Genomic DNA, 22,671 nt, shown 5'->3' on the forward strand with positions numbered 1-22,671 from the left:
AACATAGTCCTAAATACAAGCTAGATCAGGACATAGAGATTATTTCTGTGCTATAGAGGAAACAGCTCTTGTTTGGTTTGAGAGAGTAGAACATCACACATTTAACACCATTTCACACATCACCACAAGTAGTAGAGGCAGGTACAGTAATAAAAAGCAGTGTGTGGAAAACAATAATAAATAAAAGCTGTCAAAGCTTTGACAGATGCTGACATCATCTTTGGTGAGCTTTTACTGGTGCTAATAGTGAGTGAGGTGTTAACAGGTCTGGGTTTACTCTAGTGTACTTACTGCATAGGGACTATCGCTGGAGGAGAGACTCACACACTCTGACACGTTGATTTGTTTCATTGCATAAAGGTTGTTTCCCCCATTTAGTGCAGCAGGGTTCATAGTAGGAGAGAGTGTTTCCTCTGTTTGGTCAGATGGGAACGAGGCTATTCACACTTCAATGTGTCGGTCCCGTTTGGGGTCATCAACTTAGAGGAAATGAGCCCAAACTGCAAGGGTTAAAGGGTACGAGGAGACCGATTGTGACGGAACTAAATGATGCATCAGTTGGACCAACCACCATGGCTGAGTGCTTCAGTCCTGATGTGATGGATTAAACAGTCCTTACAGACCGTTGCTATGTATAACAGACCGTTGCTATGTATAGTAGACCGTTGCTATGCATAGCAGACCGTTGCTATGTATAGCAGACCGTTGCTATGTATAACAGACCGTTGCTATGCTGTGTATAACAGACCGTTGCTATGCTGTGTATAACAGACCGTTGCTACGTATAGCAGACTGTTGCTATATATAGCAGACCGTTGCTATGTATAGCAGACCATTGCTATGTATAACAGACCATTGCTATGTATAACAGACCGTTGCTATGTATAACAGATCGTTGCTATGTATAATAGACCGTTGCTACGTATAACAGACCGCTGCTACGTATAACAGACCGCTGCTATGGGCGCAGCTCTGACGTTTTTGTGTCAAAATATTGATTTCTTCAGTAAGTAGCCGTGTAATAAGTGGGATAATGTACAGCTAGCGGGTCATTGTTGTGGAAGAATCCCCTTCAGGGTGATGCGGTGATGCGATGCTGCAACGCGACGCTGTCGGGGATTATTTCACAACAATGACCGGCTCGCTGTATATTATCCCTTACTTATATACTGTACAAGCAGCAGCGTCATCATGCAGAAACGTCAGGTCACATGGGAAAAACCTTTTAGAAGGGCTTTGGAAAAGCGCATTTTTACACTAAAACATACGTACTAAGACCAAAATTTTAATGTTCGGACTCAAATACACAAGGAGCATCACTTGGAAGCTAAAGAATGATATACAAACCTAAACTTAAAATAATGGACCCGCCCTTTAAAGGGACTGTATATAAGTTTTTACACCTATAAACGTTTTTTTAATTGTTTTTTTTATAGACAATGTGTGAACTGGTTGTAAGACTGCTTTTAATGTGAAAAATGCGGGCCGGTTTTCTTGGAAAATTCAATGGATGTGACGTCATGCGCACAACTCAACAGAAACTCCACGGAAGCACACAAAAAACAAAGTTATATCTAGTGAAGCCCGTCTTGCAAAACAGGAATCAAAATTAGGATCAACATTGGCCGGGTCTTCGATTCACGGAGGGACCTTTGTCTGGTTATGAAAAACGGACCACGAACTGGCAAATTCCTATTGGACAGGTTAGCCAACATTACTGCCAAGCATGTGAAGTATATAGTGATATTGTGGTGATCTGTTGTAACCGATGCTCGCTCACGTCTACATAGTGCGAGCACAAGTGAAAGCAACAGGACGCTGACTTTCGTTGACTTAACGGCCACAGGTGTCACCGTTAACAAGACATTTCTGATTCTTACATAGAGCCCCTTTAAAATGTTCATTCAAGTGAGGTGAGATCAGGATCCAAAAGTACACACAGGCGCTACTGTGCTGAGACAACTATATAAAACATCAACTTGAACTTCAGGCAAACCAATTTGGCAGCAACCACGGACGCAAGCTTGGTCCGGACTCAAAGTGGAAGAGGGACAGTAGAGACCTAAGAGGCCACGTCTAGCTTTAACGCAACAATGTCGTATTTCTTTGATTGGCAGGTGTGTCATCCTACCACAGTCAGCCCTGATGGTCACTTCGCCTCTCATCAGGTGCACACTGGCTTCCTCCCCTTTGACCAAATTTGGATTTCCCGGCAAGACAGCAGCCTTTAAAAGATGTCTGTGAGTGATGCCACAGACACACAGTCTGGACCGACACATTGACAGTATAGCACAGGCCAGTCCACCATATTAAGCGACCCAACGCGGCAGGACTGTGGGCCCGTTTTGTCTGCACCACCACCGACAAAGAAAACACCTCAGAGTAAAGCTGTCTTTGAGCTGTGGATGACTAAAGTCTTTTCTGTGTGCGTATTCTCAGCTGGAAATGAAAGGAAATATCTTTGTGACCTCAGATTTGCAGCAAAGCGGAGAAAAGACAGTTTTACAAACTGCAGAAGGACATTCTCAAGTTATCACAACACTGTTACATGATAACAAACCTTTTACTGTTGACTTCCTACGGATTTGGTATAATCACACATGCAAAATGAATACATCACTATTCTGATATAAACCACTGAAACTAACAATTACAAGTTTCCATTCCCAAAGTCTGTTTTTACATCTGTCCTTTGTATAAAGTTGCATATCTGACGGAGTAATCCTCTTTTTTAATGTGCTGGCTGAGTAGCAGGAGGCTATAAAAATGACCGTGGAATGTTACCTCCATGGACTCTGACATCTGGATGTGGCGCCTCTCTGTTCCCAGTGAAACCAGTCCATCCAGTCCATGACGATCCAGAGGGAAACTATTCCACCACTGAAACTGACCCAGGAAATAAAGCAAGCAGTCTACCAGTGCCAGCTCAGGTGGTGAGAGCAAACTGGTCCTGCTCTATCGGTTTCTTCACCCAGGCGCCCAGCCCGGCTTTGTGGAAGGCTCTGAAGAGCGTCTGTTTGGCGCCGTGGTACTCCGCCGCCGCCTGCTTGGCCTCGTGGTAGCTGCCGGGCCTCACTGTTCTGATCCGGAGGGTGGAGCAGAGCTGCGGGGTCACGGACAGAAAATACACAACTAAGTTGCTGTAAAAGTTATAATGCTTGGCCAAACTATTGTTATTAGGGCCCGAGCACCGACAACGTCGGGCCAGCGAAGGCGCAATTGAAACTGTAGGAATTATTTTTATTTTTCTCTCAAATGAATCACTTTTTTGACGACCTTAACATGCTCAAAAAGTTGTTAAACTTGGCACACTTATCAGACGCAGTGAAAAATTTGATATTTTAAGGGTCTCGGGCTCGGGTGTTGCAAAATGCCTCGCTAGTGCCCGCTAAAAAATTGGAAAAATTGAGCCCCTCGCTCCAGTTTCACCTACATGTATTAGATTTGGAAGACAGCTTTAACATGTGGAGACGCACAAAAAAGCCTCTTGGAGGTATGCGCAAAACTCAACAGGAAGTCGGCCATTTTGAATTTAGTGTGCGATTTTCGCCCATTTTTTGCGTTTTATAGGACCTGTACTTTAACTCCTCCTCCTCCAAATTTGAAATCGACTTGAAATTTGGTCAGGACAATCTTAAGAACTTCAGGATGAAAAGTTATTCAAATGGTGAATCTTCACTGAACGACCTGACCGTGGCGTGGCGGCCATTTTGAGCCATTCGCCATGAAACAGGGAGTTATTGTAACTTCAGCATACTTTGTCAAATCTGCTCCAAATTTTCAGGCATGATAAGGGTCCGATCTTGAGGACATTTAAATGTCAATATAGACTCATAGCCCCGCCCCAAGACATTAACCACGCCCCCCTTTCATAACTCAAGAACCGTTTGTCATAGAGTCTTGTGGCAGGCGTCATTGCGCTCATCAGAGTTCTGGTTTCATTGTGCCTGGCCGCGTCAGTCGGCGTCCCGCCAGTAACCCCGACGCGCGTGAAGATGCGAGGGCCCGTTCATCGCTGCTCGCAGCTTTAATTTCACTTACATCTTTAAAAACGGTGGCCAGACACTGAGCACATGACTTAGATTCTGATGAGATTAATCAGATTATCAGACGATGTATAGTCTGCAGAAATAAATATACTCAAACCTGTATGACCTCTGAGGCGTCATGGGACCATTTAACTAATACATATTGTATTAACAGGGTACACAATAGAACGTACCACAAACAACACCAGTAATGATAAAAAACATAAAACTGGGGGATATATAATCAGAAAGATGTACAGAAACATATGCACCTAGCTGTGGAAGTGCATTAACTTCACAATAAGAGTTGCAGTATAATTTAACTCAAGTCTTGCCTGACAAGTTTTCTTCATCAGTGTTTAGGATCCTGATAAATGTGATGCCATCAGGGACCCTGTTGAAACTATTTTACACTGAAGGAATCAGGAGTGTGGCTCCATCTCTTATTTTGAAGGATTTAAACCTACTTTACAGGTACTCAGGTGACTGAACGGTTAATGTGTCCTATTGTTGCTGCATTCACCAACACGTGGTTGCTTATAGACAGATAATACAAAGAATGAGTCACCTTCTGTCTGGAGTAAAAGATGTGACTGCTTTTAAATGGAGTCACCCGGTCCCCATTAGTCTGACACTTTTTATTTCAGAGATTAATGACGTGATTGGAGCTGTAGAAATCTGCCCTCATACTGAACTCTAAACCGCAAGTAAAGCAGGTCTGCAGCAGAGTAGTAGCAGTAGTAGTAGTAGCAGCAGCAGTAGTAGTAGGCTTATTTACTGAAGGGGCTTCGTGTCCAATGGACTAAATTGCTTTTTCACATTGACAAGAAGAATTTCATCTCATTCATTCTCCTAATATTACGACTTTTTTTCTCGTTAAGTTATGACTTTATTCTCGTAATATTACGACTTTTTTTCTCGTTAAGTTATGACTTTATTCTCATTATATTACGACTTTTTTCTCCTAAAGTTATGACTTTATTCTCGTAATATTACAACTTTTTTTCTCCTAAGGTCATGACTTTATTCTCGTAATATTACAACTTTTTATCTCGTTAAGTTATGACTTTATTCTCGTGATATTACGAATTTCTTTCTCATAAAGTTATGACTTTATTCTAGAATATTACGACTTTTTTTCGCGTTAAGTTATGACTTTATTCTCGTAATATTACGACTTTTTTTCTCGTTAAGTTATGACTTTATTCTCTTAATATTACGACTTTTTTTCTGCTAAAGTTATGACTTTATTCTCGTAATATTACGACTTTTTTCTCCTAAAGTTATGACTTTATTCTAGCAATATCACGACTTTTTTTCTGCTAAAGTTATGACTTTATTCTCTTAATATCACGACTTTTTTTCTCCTAACGTTATGACTTTATTCTCTTAATATTACAACTTTTTATCTCGTAAAGTTCTGACTTTATTCTCGTGATATTACGATTTTTTTCTCCTAAAGTTATGACTTTATTCTCGTAATATTATGACTTTATTCTTGTAATATTACGACTTTTTTTCTCCTGAAGTTATGACTTTCTTCTCGTAATATTACCACTTTTTCTCTCGTAAAGTTATGACTTTATTCTCATTTTACAATTTTTGTTCTTGTAAAGTTACGACTTTATTCTCGAAATATCAGACTTTTTTCCCTTAAATGTGGCCCTAATACTCGTTTCTTTTTAAACATGAAGGTGATGTTGGAGACAACCCCGCACCAGTAACAACTCCAAAGCGTGTTGTGAGAAAATATGACCCAGGCGATGTGAGAGGGGTGATGGGGGAGGGGAAGCTGAATAAAAAAGCTTTCTGCAGGTCATTACAGCTGACAGTGGTATGACACATTAAAGTCATTTATTTTAGAAGGTGGTCGTTGGATAAAATGTTGATGAATCAGAAGTTAGAAAAGGTTGAGAACCCCTGCTATACAGTACAGACCTGTGAGACCAGAACCGTATGCAGTGTCAGCGGTGTTACCTTGCAGTGCAGGCGCATCCAGCGGCTGTAGAGGGCGTGTTTACAGAGCCTGGAGGGTCGACCCAGATCATCTTTCCCCGTGGTGGCGTTGATCACCTCTAAACCCTGGTCTCCCACCGTCCAGTTCACACTGAAGTTGGGTGCTTTTCCTGGCTGACGAGCCTCTGAGTTACTTATTCCTGCAGACGGGGGTTCAGTTCACAGTGGACGTAAACACGAGTGGAAACCCAATTCAGAAAACAGACTATTTAAAAAGCTTATTATATATATTATATTAAATAGGACATTCTGACATTTCACATATTATAAAAGATTTGTGGATCATCACACAGGGTCTCCACCATCATGAACTCTTCTGTGTTTAGAACAGGTAGCCTGAGCCCTAATCTCTGAAAGCAGGGTTGCTAGTGTTTGAAACATTTTTCTTATATCAGTTGAAATTTAAATACACAACTATCTCTGCCTGAAATACTACGTCAAACTTCCCTGATATTCCATATAGCCATTGGCCAGTGAGAACCCTGCTGAAGGAGCTACAGATGCAGTGTGGAACATAGATCAGTGTGAATCCTTCCTCACCGCTGAGCAGTGGTCGGTTCAAGTTGAAGGACTGCGGCAGGTCCTCGATCTCAGTGATCCTCTGGTACATGGCTCTGGAGAGGTGGTCGCCGTGGTACAGGCTGCCCAGAATGATGCTGGAGAAGTAGATGGCCTCGGTGAAGTAGCTCATCAGAGAGCCCTGGAACCCGACCACGTTCCACCTGAAGGGGGACAGAACCGACCATTCTATTCAATCAGGCACATCCAGTTTGTCTTCTTCCAGTCCTCTTGATGTGAACCGCTGAGACAAAGAGACGAAACCTGAGGGACCCTGAACATACAAACTCATTATTGTTCCCGCTAATTTGGATTCCGGCTCAGAGGAGTCCTGAGCTGTTAGCGGCCTCATGGAGATTCATCAAGCAGCCTAATCAGAGCTCCAGTGGCCTGATGACACCTGAGGACTGCAGCTGACAGCAGAGGCTCGTATGGAGTGACTGCAGCATGACACCGAGATAATTCAGCCTCTTTATGCATGAACTAACTGATCATCAGGATTCCTACTGTCTGCTCAAAAATACCCTTCAACACCTCCGATGGGTCTGCAGGGCTACGATGTACTATTACGGGTAATGTTGATTCTCTCACACTGGGTATTGTTTACTCCTATTGTATGTTTTGCTTTACAAAGACATTTTAAAGGTGCACGGGGAAATGTTCCATGTAAAAACACATTATTTGGTCATAAAGAGTGGCTGCAACAGCAAAGAACATCATTTCCCATGAGTCCACGAGACGGGTTAAACGTCACGGCTCCACAACAGAGGCGAGTCTATGAGCGAATGGAGGAGTCACGGCGAGCTCAGACACGTCTGTAACTAGAATGGCACTCAGAGAGCGCAAACCTTCGCCAAGCTGCCCGATCCCCCCCCCCCTCTCTCCGTGGTCCAACTCAACTGTGATTTCACTGAGTTTAATGTGAAAAAACGCTGAATCTACAGTTGTCCCCCCCCATCCCTCCACCCCCGCTCTCTCTCTGTCCCTCTCTCTGCAGGCAGAAGGAAAGAGGCTGGGTTACGCGTCATCAGTTATACTGCGAATGTGTTATAGCCTGTGAGATCCATTTATTTACTTTGTTTAGTTTAGTCAGCTTTTAGTCTACTTCATCATCATCGTCATTACAGCGCGCAGCTTTCGGTTGCTTAGTAACGGCAGGAGCGCAACCTCCCGAGCACCTTGGATAAAAGGTTGAAAGCCGCAATGCTGGGCGAAACCAAGATAATACCAGCACCTGCACTAGTCAATTGTCAGTGTATTTTTTCAAAGGTTTAAACTTCTAATAGCAACTGTAGTGGAGCTGATTTGTCTTAGAATATGGACAGTAACCCCAGGAACACGCTTGACTTTTTCAGAAACACGTAGACATGGTATTCTGTATCATGTTGTCTTTTTGTGTAGCTTCTGACTGGAGGAGTGATCTGTCCTGTGGACAGAGTGTGAACAACACAAACCTGGCTATCTTGTCACTGCAGGACATGGTGAGCAGCCTCTCCCCCTGAAGAACCCCGTCCCACGTCTGAATGGTGTTACTGGAGCGTACCGGGATGGTTCCTTCACCAGACTCTATTTTAGTGCGGAGCTGCCCACGAGCTTTTCTGTTCGGGTGTCTGTCCCCCTGATCTGAGACAGGAAGAGAGGCAACGACGGACGCTGTGAGGATCTTGTGGTTACCAACACATTTTCATGCAAAATATTTAGATTTCAGTGGTTTCTTCTTTCTAATCTGAGAACTTTTACATGAAAAATCTTCATCAGGGCCACACTGAAGGGGTCATTCCTATGTTCCCCAGTTCTACGTACAGTATGTCCTCTCTTGGGAACAAAGGACCCTGAGAACATAGGACCCTGGGAACATAGGACCCTGGGATCACAGGACCCTGGGAACACAGGACCCTGGGAACACAGGACCTTGGGAACATAAGACCCTGGGAACATAGGACCTTAGGAACATAGGACTTTGGGAACATAGGACCTTGGGAACATAGGACTTTGGGAACATAGGACCTTGGGAACATAGGACTTTGGGAACATAGGACCCTGGGATCATAGGACCTTGGGAACATAGGACCTTGGGAACATAGGACCTTGGGATCATAGGACCTTGGGAACATAGGACCCTGGGATCATAGGACCTTGGGATCATAGGACCTTGGGAACATAGGCCCCTGGGAACATAGGACCCTGGGAACATAGGACATTGGGAACATAGGACCTTGGGAACATAGGACCCTGGGAACATAGGACCCTGGGAACATAGGACCTTGGGAACATAGGACCCTGGGAACATAGGACCTTGTGAACATAGGACTTTGGGAACATAGGATCCTGGGAACATAGGACCTTGGGAACATAGGACCCTGGGAACATAGGACCCTGGGAACATAGGACATTGGGAACAGAGGACCTTGGGAACATAGGACCCTGGGAACATAGGACCCTGGGAACATAGGACCTTGGGAACATAGGACCCTGGGAACATAGGACCCTGGGAACATAGGACCCTGGGAACATAGGACCCTGGGAACATACTGCAGGACCTTGGGGACATAGGACCCTGGGAACATAGGACCTTGGGAACATAGAACTTTGGGAACATAGGACCTTGGGAACATAGGACCTTGGGAACATAGGACCCTGGAATCATAGGACCCTGGGAACATAGGACCTTGGGAACATAGGACCTTGGGAACATAGGACCCTGGGAACATAGGACTTTGGGAACATAGGACTTTGGGAACATAGGATCCTGGGAACATAGGACCTTGGGAGCATAGGACTTTGGGAACATAGGACCCTGGGAACATAGGATCCTTGGAACATAGGACATTGGGAACATAGGACCCTGGGAACATAGGACCCTGGGAACATAGGACCCTGGGAACATAGGACCCTGGGAACATAGGACCCTGGGAACATAGGACCCTGGGAACATACTGCAGGACCCTGGGAACATAGGACCTTGGGGACATAGGACCCTGGGGACATAGGACCCTGGGAACATAGGACCCTGGGAACATAGGACCCTGGGAACATAGGACCCTGGGAACATAGGACCTTGGGAACATAGGACCTTGGGAACATAGAACTTTGGGAACATAGGACCCTGGGAACATAGGACCTTGGGAACATAGAACTTTGGGAACATGGGACCTTGGGAACATGGGACTTTGGGAACATAGGACCTTGGGAACATAGGACTTTGGGAACATAGGACCCTGGGATCATAGGACCTTGGGAACATAGGACCTTGGGAACATAGGACCTTGGGATCATAGGACCTTGGGAACATAGGACCCTGGGATCATAGGACCTTGGGATCATAGGACCTTGGGAACATAGGCCCCTGGGAACATAGGACCCTGGGAACATAGGACATTGGGAACATAGGACCTTGGGAACATAGGACCCTGGGAACATAGGACCCTGGGAACATAGGACCTTGGGAACATAGGACCTTGGGAACATAGGACCCTGGGAACATAGGACCTTGGGAACATAGGACCCTGGGAACATAGGACCCTGGGAACATAGGACATTGGGAACAGAGGACCTTGGGAACATAGGACCCTGGGAACATAGGACCTTGGGAACATAGGACCCTGGGAACATAGGACCCTGGGAACATAGGACCCTGGGAACATAGGACCCTGGGAACATAGGACCCTGGGAACATACTGCAGGACCTTGGGGACATAGGACCCTGGGAACATAGGACCTTGGGAACATAGGACCTTGGGAACATAGGACCTTGGGAACATAGGACCCTGGAATCATAGGACCCTGGGAACATAGGACCTTGGGAACATAGGACCTTGGGAACATAGGACCCTGGGAACATAGGACTTTGGGAACATAGGACTTTGGGAACATAGGATCCTGGGAACATAGGACCTTGGGAGCATAGGACTTTGGGAACATAGGACCCTGGGAACATAGGACCCTTGGAACATAGGACATTGGGAACATAGGACCCTGGGAACATAGGACCCTGGGAACATAGGACCCTGGGAACATAGGACCCTGGGAACATAGGACCCTGGGAACATAGGACCCTGGGAACATACTGCAGGACCCTGGGAACATAGGACCTTGGGGACATAGGACCCTGGGGACATAGGACCCTGGGAACATAGGACCCTGGGAACATAGGACCCTGGGAACATAGGACCTTGGGAACATAGGACCTTGGGAACATAGAACTTTGGGAACATAGGACCCTGGGAACATAGGACCTTGGGAACATAGAACTTTGGGAACATAGGACCTTGGGAACATGGGACTTTGGGAACATAGGACCTGGGGAACAAAGGACCTGGGGAACATAGATACGTTCCCATACTGAACATGTGCAGTTTCTCGTATGGACTCTCACCCTCCATTCCAGCTTCATGAGGAGAGAAGATGCGGGCGTCTCCACAGGGGGAGGTGCTGATGTACAGGTGGAACTGGACGTTTTCCTTCAGCATGAAGCCTTGTCTGTTGTCACACCTGGTAAAGACGGATCTCTGCTGCTCCTCTTCTTGGTTACTGGAGACACAATTGAAAATCAAGTGATGTTATACCATATGGAACGCTATGGAAAGTTTCTTTAAACTAACATATCAGAAGGTTTGACATGCAGGATAATAACACTTGTGTTGCACGATAAGACTTTCATTTTTCTGGTTATCAGACATTTGGTTGTTGGTAAATGGACATGTTTAGAAGTTCTCCATAAATGTTACTCTCTCCTTATTTGTCAGGTCTTTACTCCAGTTGGGTAGAAATACTAAAACATGCAATGCTATGAATGTACATCAAGTTATAAGATACACAAAAAACAACTTCAATCCTCTGATATTTCTGAGAATTCAGACTTTCTCATTTTGGAAAAAAAATCCTTCTTTTCAAACTTGTTAAGGACCTGTAGTTAACGTTGTACACCTGGCAGGCAGGTGCATGTAAACGTAGGTGTAAATGGACAGTAAGGACACAGGACACCAGCTCTCTGCTGTACTGGGACTCACCTGAGGAAATGCTCCAGCTGCGAGTACAGGTACCTGATGAGTGAACGGCGAGCCACAATCTCAGCATGGCAGTCATTGAGGGCCAAACCTCTGTCGCTCATGTATTCACCATTGATGCACTTAGTCCCTGTGGACACACAGATGACCTGGGCCTCCTTCACATCGGAACCTGTACAAGAAGGTACGAGGAAAGAAATTGATCTGATGTCATCATACACAAACTGCTGTACAGAGACCCAAAGATTAGCAACCTTTAATGTTTCACCAACCTCGACCAGACTAAAGGTTTCCTGATCTTTCAACAGCTGATGGTCTACAGTTCTCTGGGCGCATTTAAAATACAACATTTCTGTGACAATGTTTTTAGTGAGAGAAACTGTGTCTTTGACTCTAAACACTGAGGTTTAAACTCAAAGACAAACTGGAGAGTGACTGAATGTGAAATTTAAACTGAGGTCAGAGTCGGGCTAGCTTCAATATTTTACATAAAAACAGGAATGCAGCTGAATCAGGTCCCTGCTGATCCAAACACAGCTGAGACACATGCTGTGCAGACCAGGCCCAGTAAACTACTCAGCTGCAGTCGTGCGGTGTCTATCCAATCTTCCTGATATACAGAGCTGCAGCTTCAAACAGAGCTTCTAAAATTGTCTTGGATGAGGGTTGAATGTTTTCAGAAGCAAATGTTTTGTCTGACAAAAAAAAAAAATCACCTGTTGTCATGACGACACCTGCCAGTACTTTCCGTCGAGCGTGTGGAGAGGTGAAGTTGTCCGTCAGTTCGCTGAACTTGTCGACGACCAGGCGAGTGACGGCGTCTGCCAGGACCTGAGGTGGCAACCGCAACAAATAGGTGAAAATGAACCGATTACTAGAAATGAAGCTAAATAATAAAATTATCTAAGATAAAGTCTCTGAACTAAAGAAAGCAGGTTGAAAATGTGGGCTGCTCTGACTCTCGTCATCAGATTTAATACGGGAAGGCAACAATGGCCACCTGTGATAAAAAGAAAGTGAAAGCTCTTCTTATCGGCACTGAAACTATTATTGAATATTTCAATTAGGAATGCTGCACTGGTGTGAATGACAGGCAGGGATGTGAGCAGCTTAAACCAGTGAAATCCTCTGCTCCACGGGCTGCTCTGGAAGTAAAGCAGAGTGACTTGGAAAGGCTGGTATAATGAACAGCAGTGTTTGAATAGCACTCAGAGGGTGATGCTAATTAAGATAACAGCTTTGTTATCGGTGTGCAGGGATTACAGGCAGGGATTAGTTCATGTGTAAATAGATTCCCAGTGTATTGAACTTGTCTCTCCTGAAGCTCTTCAATCAGACTTTGTCAGGTTGGCCATGAGCGGTGACGGCAGTAGACCAGCATTTCGTTTAGACGACACAGATCTATCAAGGAAGTGTTAGCTGCATATCATCAAACAGGCCACGGCCCCTTTCAGCCTATAAAACCTCATCTTAATATGGGACTAATTTATGCCTTTCTCTTGTATAGCTGATTTTGTAACAACTGACTTTTGGCTTTTGTGTTATACCAAGCTGTAATGTTGTACGACTATCATGAAATGTATCAGTGCTGATGCTAAAACAATACATGACTTAAAGTATCTTTGGTCTTAGATTATTTATATATATATTTATTATGGCATGCCATTTGGTTAATTACTATATATAGATATTATGTGAAACCTGAGAATATTGAATGAAATCCTGAGAATATGGAATGAAATGTGGGAATATTGAATGAAATACTGAGAATATGGAATGAGGGCGCCTGGCTAGCTCAGTCGGTAGAGCGGGCGCCCATGTGTGGCCAAGGCTCAGTCCTGGCAGCGGTGGAATTCGAATCCGGCCTGTGGACCTTTCCGCATGTCATCTCTCTCTCTCCCCCTTTCCAAGACACTGTCCTATCAATAAACGCTTAAAAAAAAAAAAAAAAAAAGAGAATATGGAATGAAATGTGAGAATACTGAAAGAAATCTTGAGAACATTGAATGAAATGTGAGAATATTGAATGAAATCATGAGAACATTGAATGAAATTCTGAGAATATTGAATGAAATGTGAGAATATGGAATGAAATGTGAGAATATTGAATGAAATGTGAGAATATGGAATGAAATGTGAGAATATTGAATGAAATCCTGAGAATATGGAATGAAATGTGAGAATATTGAATGAAATCCTGAGAATATTGAATGAAATGTGAGAATATGGAATGAAATGTGAGAATATTTAATGAAATACTGAGAATATTTAATGAAATGTGAGAACATTGAATGAAATCCGGAGAACATTGAATGAAATCTGACGTCATCAAGGCCTTGCTGCCATCCTGTGTTTTAGGTCATTATCCATACAGATGTTGGTGCTGCTAGACATGTGTCACTATGAGCGAGTCAGCACGAAATCTAGTATCATTAATCCTCAGTAATGAGGAGATAACTAACCGATCTAACCACCGTTAGAGACCAAACCCGTTTATTGTACCAGGCTGTGAACATGTTTATTTCTGTTGTAAAGTCGATCATTGTTAAATGGATGTCTGTGGGGATTGACTCCCTTTTAGAGCCTCAAGTGGCCGTTTGAGGAACTGCAGTTTTTCGGTACTTCCGTATTGGCTTCATTTCTCAGCATCGGAGGTTGCCGCCTGGTGTCTACATGTGTTAGGCTGAAACCTGCCTCATTGCCAATTCATGCTGGCATCCAGCCCTGAAAACTAGTTAAATCTAGTTCTGAACTAGAAGAGCAATTTTGAGAGATGGATGGATGGAAGGACAGATGCCTAATTATCATAAAAACATTTTTTTTATTTATTTTTTGTGGCGAGAAGGCAAATAGAAAACTGAATTGTTGAACAAACTGTGATGGTGGAGGACATGAGTCCACTTTTTCTTCTTCTAGTTCTATTTTCTGCAGTGTGATGCAACATTGGTGTTTTATTTTCCATCACCATCACATGACTCCAGGCCACCAGAAAGAATAGACTCCGTATGTATAGGCAGAGGGTGACAGAGCATAAATGCCATATTAAATGGGACGCTACAATGAAATGCTATAATGGAGCAGAGTTCCAGAAGAGGTGGAGAGATGGAAACCTGCTTCAAGTATATCTCTACCTCTGTGACTACTATGGTTCAGTAATGTGAATACTGAGACATCCAAATAAACTGCTCTGCCTCCCTTTTGACCAACACATTCTCACTCCCAATTCGTCGAATACCTACACTTGGTCGGCGATCCTACGGTTCAAACTATGACGCCCTAGGTTCCCCTCTAGCGTCAGTTCTGGATGTATCAGAGACAGTGTGTCAGTTTCCACCAAGGATGATAAAGACAACTGGATCCAGTGTTAGAGGCTGGGCCCCGGTCATTCCTATGAAAGTGTCTCATTGGCGCATGAAGCCTAAATGGCTCGACTTCCGTCTGGAAAAGTACCCGGATCTTGGCGTAGTAGCGTCCGAGGTGATTGGCGGAGTAGCGTCCGCTCGGTCACATGACTTGGTCACGGGGTCCTAACGTCACGCCGTCGTCACGGCTTGCGCTCCAGCCTCGGTCTGGGTCTCACTCAAATGAACGGAGGAAGGGAAATAACTCTGGATTCAGCTATTAGTGCGTTTTACAAGTTTAAAACTTAATTTTTTAAATAAGGACTATTAGAGTGTTCATACTGGGGAGTTGATTCACCTCAAAATAAATGATCCGCTGAGTTACAGACGTCTCTTTCCCTATGTAAGTCTATGGGAAAAAGTCTTTTTGGGCCAAATGCATCACGTGACTGACACGGAAGTTGCAGAACCGCCGTTTGGCCACTACGAAAGTCCGGATCCACGACCAGCGCACTTCCTTGGGGCTTGGTTTCCACTTGTTTGTTACATAACTTTAACTGCTATGAGCATCTATTAGGCTTACAGACGTAGATGGGTTTACTTTGGAGTTGGCTGAAAGCCCGGTGCATCTCATACAGATGGTATGAGATGCTAAGCTGACCAAGCGTCAGTATTTGACGGGTTGGGAGTGGGAGTGGCAGTGGGTTGCTTTAACAGGCACACATGCTGACTGCTTGTTGATTATTCACCCGTCTGGTTAATGACCAAACATCTGGTCAAGCTGCAGAGGTAGCAGATGACTTTATGTGCAAGCTAAGGCATCCGTCCTAGAAACTATGTAGAAAACACTATTTTGGCCTGCTCTTTTTAAAATGATAGTTATTGTGGGTTCCATAATATTAACATTCATCAGTCTCTGTTTACTATTCACATTATGCCTCAGGGAAACAGCAACACAACTTTAAAGTTGGGGCGTTGCATCACATATGTTCAACTCGTAGCACCCCGGGGAAGCAGAGCACAGAGAATAATTGTGATTGAAAAGAAGGAACTGAGTTGTTGGTGGCATTCATCAAGATGTCCCATGTGATCATACCTAAAGTAACACTCCTGCTATGCTATCATTAACTCTGTAGTCATTCTGACTGGTCAGATCTTTTAACAAGACAAGATGAAAACAGTGAAGTAAAGTAACGGGGGTTGGTCCATGCTTACCTGTGGCAGGTGGAGCTGCAGTCCCTCTCTGGGTATAGGCTGTCTTGATGGAGCCTGATCCAGCTGCATGTTAAACAGAGCAGACAGAGCAGCCTGGGCAGCCCGGGCCTTGGCCAGCTTCTTGTTCCGCCCAGAACCCTGGAAGTTCTGAGCATCTACTGTCACTGACATGACAAAGTTCTTGGCGTGGCTCTCCCCGCTCTCTGACACAAAGTCATACTTGAGGCCTGGTCGCAGCTCGTTGAGGATCATGACCGGGTTCTTGCCGCTCGTAGGGGAGATGAAGGTGGAGGGGGCTGTAGGTAAGGGGGCCTGGACCAGGTTTGGGACAGGGGAGGGTAGCAACGGGTACTCTATTCCCAGTGAGCTGAAGGAACCGTTACTGTTAGATGCGAGGTAAAACGGGTCATCTACAGGAGTGGATGTCTCAAAGGCATTAAAAAGCATGTCCGGAAAGTCAGCCTGGTCCGAGGTGAAGTCCGTGTGGACGGACAGAGTCCGGCCCATGGCCATGTGGGCTTCAGATGCGTTGGGGAACTGGACGAAGGAGCGCAGGGCCTTCTCGGCTGCGTTCAGCTTGGCCTTCTTCTTGGTCGGACCAGAACCCTCGAAGAGCTGCCCGTTGACCTCCACAGTCATCACGAAGACGGGTGCATGGACCGGCCCGGTCTGAGACAGCAGTTTGTACTGCAGCCCTGGCTTGATCTCATTCAGCTGCATTAGAGCATTCTTAGGCAGAATGGGCCCAGGGATTTTCTTACGTTTCTTGGGCCTGTACTTGGAATGTGCATGCCCATTATTGCCCTCCTCTAAGGGACGTTTCCTCCCACCCCCAGCACTCCCATTGGGGAGTTGAGCAGCCTCAGCTGCAACCCCCCCTTTGGAGAAGAGGTTGTCCAAGTTCCGATTTTCCTTAACATCTGTGCTGCATGAACCTGCGGTGCCCAGAAAGAGTAACTTACAATGCCTTCGTTGCAGGATCTTGTAAATGTAAAATTTAGAGATTCCTTTACCTCTCTTTGCAACTGAACAAGTGATGTGTGTTCCTTAATCATTACTGATGTGCTGACGTTATAAAAATATAGTGGCAGTAAATTATATTCATTCATTCATTAATTTATGACAAGAGAGAATATTTCGCACAACAGGACTAATCAGTGTACAACAAGAACAACTTGATGAAATTACATCTAAGCAATGACAATTATTTAATACTCTTAATCTTAATTAGTATGAAAATACTATTCAAATACTATACTACTTTACTATACAAAGAGCTCTGTCAATTTGAATTCATCTTTTAATCTTATTTTTAAATGTCTTTCTCTGGACGATGGTCTGTGTTTTGGGAACATATATCACCAGGCCCTGTTAACAAAGCTGATGGAACTTAATGTAAATTTCCATTTATAACATCCTCCAGCAAAAGCTCGATAGGTTACTCCTTTCGGTGCTCAGGACAGAAAACAATCCTATGAAATGCAGGTTTAGAGGGGTCGTGGGGAAAGACGGGGGTGCAAACTAGGGTGTCAACACCCAAAATAATTCTGTACTTCAACTGAGCCTGAAGAAAAATACCAGAGAAATTATATGAACTTTTAGCATTTCATTGATTAAATATGGCCACCAGCAGCTGCTGTACATTACAATACAGAAACAGAAAATGATACCTCATGTTTATTATCAGTCACAGTTCAGGCACTGCAGTGGAGTGTTTCAGCACGCAAAAAATAGGATGTCATTTGACACAATTATGTGTCAACTGTAGGGATGGGTTCAGACAACCGGTTCCATACTGGATCTGGTTCTGAATCCCTTATCGAATCTTTCATTCAGTCTGTCACTGAGACTCCAGCATCTGGAAAAAACTGGTGATGTGTAAAAACACGTGCTAACTCAGCGACACAGCTGTTAACAATACTGAACATGGCCGACCGCCTTAACTTAAACGTTCCAAGTCAACCAAACTACTGTGAACTGGGGGAACAACAAGTCCCTGTTTAAATATATATCTCCTGTCACTCATGTTAACATAAGAACTTGTGGTATTTTTGATAACTTGAGAAGGACGAGAGCTCGGCCTCAGCCTACTGCCGGTGTTACACCGGATTCTGTGACCTATAGCGGTGTAACAACCATTTCACCTCCAGGTAACGATAAGTGCATCGTGCATGCAGAAACATCTGCCATTTATTGAGTTCATATTTGCTAAAGGATAAAGTAGACTAATATTTCTACTGTGTTGTCTTTACTTCAGCAGTGATGTAGGACAGCCAGATTAGCCAGGCCAATAAAAAGCATGCGAGCGTGTCAGTCGGTAGAAGATGTAACGTCGAGCGCCACTTCACCAAAGTCCACGGCAACTTTTCACGGGACTTTCCATTTAGTAGCAGTCTATAAACGGAGAAGGTAAAGGAGCCGAAAACAACGCTTAGAAGACGACAGTCTCTGTTTACCAAACTGACGAAGAAGGCCAACGCTGCAGTAGAGCCTTCGTTTAGGGGTGCACATCCTAACGAAACAAACAGCCCTTCACCTATGGCGGGATTGTAATAGAAGAGATGACCGCGGTGGCTGAAACGTTATTAAAGGACCATGGAAGTAAGACAGAAATGATGTCTGCTGTTGGCGATGTACAACTTGGTGGCGCTGTGTGTAGCTCTAGGAAACATTGTCAAATTAGCTCTCAGAGGAAAAAAAGGTTGGAGACCCCTGCTCTACACCTCAGCCCAGTAGAATCCCAGTGAGTCTTCATTCTCCACCAAACATACCTGAAAAGATTCGATAAGGGACTAGAAAGGATTCAAAAGAGGATTCAGTTTTGATGAAATGCAATAGAACTAGGGGTGTGACGATGTATCGATTTATAGTCCTACGATCCAACTACATCGATAGGTACTCGGCAAGTTGTCCTTCACGGGAGACGTATATCGATATAAAATCGATTGTATGGATACTAAGGATTTGCACCTTGTATTTAAGGACGACAAAAGTTATATCAAAGTTTTTTTTACTCCGGTTCACTCTCCAGACATGCACCAGCTTGCCAGCTCTGCCCTCTGCAGCGCGAGCACGCATCCATGGCGTGCATGTGGACAAACGGCGCACTGGAATCTTCGTCGTTTTTTCATTCAGAGAAAATGACTTTCCTTTCCTCGTCATGATATCTACGTGAACGCAGCATCAGCCTCATGTATCCAGCTGGAGAGCAGACGATCCACGAGGCAGATTATCACGGGAGTAAAGTAAAAAACAAAACAGAAACTCAACTAACGTTAGTCTAACGTAGCTTTTTAACATGTTGTTCCAGATGTTTTCATGTATGAAAAGAGCCCAAATGAACACTGTAGGTGGACTACTGGATTACTATCAGCAGATTATTTAAACAGCGTTTGTAGAGGAATGATTCTGTCGCAAGCTGTCTGATCACTATCAGCTGTTTGATCAATATCAGCTGTTTGATCACTATCAGCTGTTGATCAATATCAGCTGTTTGATCACTATCTGCTGTTTGATCACTATCAGCTGTGGATCACTATCAGCTGTTTGATCACTATCAGCTGTTTGATCACTATCAGCTGTTGATCACTATCAGCTGTTTGATCACTATCAGCGGTTGATCTCTGTATTATTGATCTACCGTTTATATTGAAAATGAGGACAGAAGCAGCAGGTTAAACCACTGTTCATTTAACTTGAATAGAAGTTGGTTTATTATATGTAGTGTTAAATATTGCTCTGCCTTGTATCTTAAGAACTGAATCTGCAGGTCCTGCAGTTGCACTTTTTATTATTTTCTAATAAAAGCTGTATGTATTTGCCATTAATCGTTGTTTACTTGTTTATATCCATAATTAATTTATCCCCGATTCCCTTACAAGAAAAACTTTGAGGAATCCTGACCTGCTCTGTCCAGCATCAGATATTTATTTCACAGTCACACTGACTGAATTTTTGACAAAAAAAGTTGTATCGATTTCAAATCATTGAATCGTATCTTATCGCTCTAGATGAGCCAAATATCGTCTTTTAATCATATCGTATCGTATCGTACCGTATCGTATCACTCTAGATAAGCCAAATATTGTCTTTGAATCGTATCGTATTGTATGGTATTGCTCTAGATGAGCCAAATATAGTCCTTGAATCGTATCGTATCGCTCTAGATGAGCCAAATATCGTCCTTGAATCATATCGTATCATGTCGCATCGTATCGCTCTAGATGAGCCAAATATCCTCCTTGAATTGTATCGTATCGTATCATATCGCTCTAGATGAGCCAAATATCGTCCTTGAATCGTATCGTAGGGTATCGTATTGTATGGTATCATATTGTATCATATCGTATTGTATGGCATTGCTCTAGATGAGCCAAATATAGTCCTTGAATCGTATCGCATCGCTCTAGATGAGCCAAATATCGTTCTTGAATCGTATTGTATCATATCGCATCCATCGCTCTAGATGAGCCAAATAAGTCCTTGAATTGTATCGTATCTTATCGTATCGCTCTAGACGAGCCAAATGTCGTCCTTGAATCGTATCGTATGGTATCGTATTGTATGGTATCATATTGTATCATATCGTATCGTATCGTATTGTATCGTATTGTATCGTATCGTATCGTATCATATCGCTCTAGATGAGCCAAATATCGTCCTTGAATTGTATCGTATCATATCGCTCTAGATGAGCCAAATATCGTCCTTGAATCGTTTCGTATTGTATCGTATCGTATCATATTGCTCTAGATGAGCCAAATATCGTCCTTGAATTGTATCGTATTGTATCACATCGTAACGCTCTAGATGAGCCAAATATCGTCCTTGAATCGTTTTGTATCATACCGTACCATATCGCTCTAGATGAGCCAAATATTGTCCTCGAATCGAATTGTATCGTATCGTATCGTATCATATCGCTCTAGATGAGCCAAATATCGTCCTTGAATCGTACTGTATCGTATCGTATCGTATCATATCGCTCTAGATGAGCCAAATATCGTCCTTGAATCGTATCGGAACCATGGAAATCGTATCGTATCGTTGTAAAAACTCATCGTTACACCCCCTAAATAGAACCTCATCCCTAACCAACCATCATTATAAGTTTAGCTTTATGCATTCCAGTAAGAACTGTGCATCTCTTCCTTCTTAACCAACGTGCACAGTGCCTGGACAGAGCTGAGTTTGGTGATCAGTCACAGCCAGTTGACAACTGTAGGCAAAGTAAATAACAAGCATGCAAGAGGGGGACGCAACTCAAACATGACAAACACAATAGCAGATAATGCCCTGAGCAACAGGAGGGGGGTGGGGGTGATTATAGGTCTGTTGGGGAAGAGGGAACATATTGTACTCCACTGAAACAGCCAGCGCTGCAGCTCAGCAAACACCAACAGAAACAGAAACTCTCTTCATTAGACTGACGAGTGAATCCACTGGGCGTGTCCAACTGCAAGGTCAACTGTCTCTAGGTCTCAATGTGTCTTGGCGTGTCCAATTGTAATGTCAGTGCTAACTGCGTCACCTGGTATCTGATATGTGATTTATAATTTTAGCAGAGAGCCCTTGAATGACCTTGAGCACTTCCATCATCATGCTGTGACCATCTCTCCCTACACTGCCAGGCATAATCCACATGTGTCCCCCCCCCACTGGTTTCACTTTGGCTTACACAGAACCGGGACAGGATTACTGCTGTGTGAACACAAATAAAGAAGTGTTTAAAGAGGCCCCGTCGGTTAGCGTCGGGGTGAAGCGTCATCGGGCCGAATCACAAAACGAAATTGTCTATCTGGTTGACTCCTTTTAGCCGGCCCTGACAAACAGCCAGATTCGCTCACTCTTGAAAATGGAATGTCATCTCAGCTTGATGCTTGATCGTATCACTTTTTTTTTTTGCAAATAAATAGCCAACTTATCAAAGCACATTCCCTGAGAATCAGCCTTCAGAGGCACAAACAGACACATGAATGGAGCCTGAAGCTTTGTGTTCATTTGTTTGGCTTTGCCCTGCATATTAACTTCACTTAGAACCTTGTATATCCATCTTTTCCAAAAAACCCTATTGAGGCTTATCATGGGTCAGGTGGTTTAGGGCTGAAATAGACCTGCGTTCTGAATCCAGAGGTGGCTCTCAGGGGGCTTTAGGGAGCTTTATTGTTAAGAGCAGGGGAAAAATGGACTGAAATCTCACAGTAGATACACCCTGACCCTGGGATTAAGCTCTGATCTTGCCTCCTGAGCTGGCGAAAAGGGCTTGGATGGAACATTTTCAAGGACAGTCCAGAGATATTTAAGTTCAGGATTCTATACATGCATCTCAACCCAGTATAATTCTCAGGTATAGAAAAAGTTGCATGTAAATGCTTATGGAAGGGATCATAAATCGATGTCTTGTTTAGACTTGAAATGGTTAAATTGACTCACTCATGCTTTTGACTTGGCCCCCCTCTACGGTGAGCAGCCTCTGTTGATTTCGAGATGGCCGATCTCCCACTCGAC

General features: G+C 43.9%; 1 protein-coding gene across 2 annotated transcripts in view; it reads right to left on the minus strand.

Moving 5' to 3' along the window:
• Positions 1-1,424: 1,424 nt before the first annotated feature.
• The window catches only part of LOC119483754 (double-stranded RNA-specific editase 1-like), a 69,702-nt gene continuing 48,455 nt past the window's right edge, over positions 1,425-22,671 (minus strand). For both annotated transcript variants that reach the window (XM_037762163.1, XM_037762162.1), the window contains 9 exons: positions 22,597-22,671; positions 16,165-17,099; positions 12,325-12,439; positions 11,612-11,780; positions 10,978-11,132; positions 8,057-8,225; positions 6,585-6,766; positions 6,006-6,184; positions 1,425-3,103 (listed from right to left, as the gene is read on the minus strand). In XM_037762163.1, coding sequence (XP_037618091.1) covers positions 2,927-3,103; positions 6,006-6,184; positions 6,585-6,766; positions 8,057-8,225; positions 10,978-11,132; positions 11,612-11,780; positions 12,325-12,439; positions 16,165-17,099; positions 22,597-22,600 — 2,085 coding nt within the window. In that variant the 5' untranslated portion in view covers positions 22,601-22,671 and the 3' untranslated portion in view covers positions 1,425-2,926. The remainder of the gene's footprint in view (positions 3,104-6,005; positions 6,185-6,584; positions 6,767-8,056; positions 8,226-10,977; positions 11,133-11,611; positions 11,781-12,324; positions 12,440-16,164; positions 17,100-22,596) is intronic.

The sequence above is a fragment of the Sebastes umbrosus genome, chromosome 24 (genome assembly GCF_015220745.1).
Source record: "Sebastes umbrosus isolate fSebUmb1 chromosome 24, fSebUmb1.pri, whole genome shotgun sequence".
NCBI lineage: Eukaryota > Metazoa > Chordata > Actinopteri > Perciformes > Sebastidae > Sebastes > Sebastes umbrosus.